Source organism: Dendroctonus ponderosae, unplaced genomic scaffold (assembly GCF_020466585.1).
Source record: "Dendroctonus ponderosae isolate FM_Combo_2020 unplaced genomic scaffold, Dpon_F_20191213v2 Dpon_F_20191213_3, whole genome shotgun sequence".
NCBI classification, from domain to species: Eukaryota; Metazoa; Arthropoda; class Insecta; order Coleoptera; family Curculionidae; genus Dendroctonus; species Dendroctonus ponderosae.
The window spans coordinates 13,334,415-13,337,048 of NW_026018508.1; the positions used below are offsets into that span (position 1 = coordinate 13,334,415).

The following is a 2,634-nucleotide window of genomic DNA, read 5'->3' on the forward strand; positions in this document are numbered from 1 at the left end:
AAATTCAAAACAAACCCATAATTGGGCACATTTAATTCTTTACATGCTTGGCTAGCATATAAAGAGTCAAATGTGCTCAATTATGGGTTTGTTTTGAATTTTAATCTGATGATGGCGCTGTTGTCTCGCCGAAACGTAATGAAATAAACGATATTCAAAATGTTTACTTCACACTTTGACTGAGACCCAGGAAATATAAGAATATAGTACATAACTTAACACATTTTGACGTTGCTTTCCTCACAGTTCGTTTGCACTACTTAATCTGCGGATCTACACCGAGCTAAGTGTTTAAAGCAGATCAGAAACCATTGTAAATCTAACTTTAACCCTCGGATTATATGCTGATAATCGGGATTAAAGGCTGATTCAGATAGCAATAGAAAAGCATAGGTGGCATAAATGATGCAAACGGGTTATAAATTTTAGCTCATTTCAGAGACAGGGAACGTTTTATCGTATACTGTCCTTCAATAAGTTAGCGTCCGCCATCCAATTAACCATTTTCCAGTTGCTTATTAATACCCACTGAAATCTGCTTAGGAAAATGTGCTCAATTGCGAATAATTCCAATTAACAGACTAACATTTCACTCTTCAGCAAAATGCTGATGGATCGCAGAGTAAATCCTGTAAAAAGCGTCATAAGCGTCCGGGAGTTCAAAACTCGTATATCCCATCAACATAAAACGGGAATGTTGTACGCTTTGCAGGAATGTGCGGAACTTGTAATACCGCAGGTGGTTTTTATGATCAACAAAGCTCAGAGCCGAGTGCAATAATCATTTACGGCCAGATAACGGAGTTTCCTATTAAAGTTTCTACTAGCGTCAAAAGCAAACATTAATTCAATTTTCCTTTCATGTTACAGAGTAGATTTTTCAGTCTGCCTCTTCAGTTGCTTGTCTAATAGCTGAGAAGCACTTTGGCGATATTAGGCAAAATATATGTTTTAGCGCAAAAAGCCTAAAATAGGTAACATGTTTTCATTTTATTTTGTCGGTTGGTATCGCTTGCTTACACCCTCGTTACTAAAACTTAATAGACCTGCAAAATGACTGTACCGATAATTATCTGATTAAACTATATGGGAGTTTGACCCATTGGCCGGACTTTCTTCTTTCTTCGGCGAAAAATCTTTCAAAATTATTAGCAAAAAAACTGCTCCGCAAATTTTTCATTAATATTTTTCGTGTCCACCGCAGGTGATTCTTCCTTATTAACACCACGAAATAATCAGTAGCTTTATTGCTAAAATTTTTTATAAACCCCTTTTCCTTAATCCCCAAGTGAGCCTTTGTAACCCTTTAAAACTGTCTGCCCTACAAAAAATAACGAAACGTGACTAAAGTTTTGCTTTGTAGAGCAGTTTAAAATTTTTAATTTATTTTTTAATATTATGTAATCACAAAAGAACAATTTCCTAAGCGGCATTATTATGCTAATACTTCAGGGCAAAAATATGTTCCAAATGTTTTCAACTGCGTCATTTTAGCGGACAGTGAACTGAAGCAAGCGGACGCTCATCCTTCATAGCAAATCCTTTTAGCCCAACGGGAGAATTAAACGCACCAAATAGAGTTCAGATTTAATTCGCAAACTTCATGCTACAGAAATTGGTAAATTGTGGAGGATTTTAGGATGGTTGCATTCGTTTCTTGACGCTACTTTAAGCTAAATGATCATTTTAAAAAATTATCGGAATATCTCCTGTTAAGTTCGGAGGAACATCACTAACCACCATGTTCCGGTTCTATTTGCTCTAATGAACAGTATGTTTTCCCTCGTCTATAACACCCGCCCCGTTACCAGAACTTTGTCGCTCAGTCGCCCAGTAATTAACCCTAATCTGGTTGACCCTATCTTAGAGAAAATGGAATTCGGGCCCGTATTAATCAAGTGTTTCCGCTCGATTTGCAGGTGAATATTAGCAATACGTGGATGTTGCCTGAGGAGGGATTTCCAGTATTCTACCGCTATTTCCGGGATCGCATTTCATGGTACGAAGCAGACGCCGTATGCCAATTTCATCATGCCAACTTAGTTACTGGTGAGTAAACGATGTCATTAAGTTAACGATTTCCCGAATACGTCTGAAGCTTTATTATGTGAAGCATTCACAGTTGCTAGAACTATAACGTGACACTGTTCATGGTGTCCCTAATTAAGATCTCTTGAGACGTGCTCTGGATGCAATCAATCCATCAATCAATAATGCGCAAACTGTTAGTTCTGTGAATGTAATCGCGTAATTGGGTGCGAGAGGTAAGTCCATAAAAAAGACGTTCCTTCCAGCTCTTTTGCAAGCTACAGTTTGCAGTTATTTAGTGAAGCAAAAATGCTCTTCTGCTCTCAAAATTTAGTGCCCGATTCACTAAATCCGGTTCCAAATGGTTCGTGGAACAAGGGTAGGGTTTTTGAAGATTCATCTTCGAGACGGTTATTTTTCACATTGTTCTGATTGCTGCTTGTCGAGAAGAATCACACTCCATGTTAAAGAATTAATGCTTCTGAAAGGTTGGAAAAATTAGATTTTTCGGCTTGCCTTCGATACTTTCAAATGCCTTCCTCTCGGTGATGATCTTTCCAAAAACAAAAATTATCGCATATCGTTTATTTCATTACGTTTCGGCGA

General features: G+C 37.7%; 1 protein-coding gene across 1 annotated transcript in view; it reads left to right on the plus strand.

Annotated features, from left to right (window-relative positions):
• Positions 1 to 2,634, plus strand: part of LOC109537515 — a gene marked incomplete in the record, with an annotated part of 88,467 nt that overhangs the window by 21,797 nt on the left and 64,036 nt on the right. Inside the window, 1 exon segment of the mRNA XM_048665084.1 lies at positions 1,920 to 2,049. Coding sequence (XP_048521041.1) covers positions 1,920 to 2,049 — 130 coding nt within the window.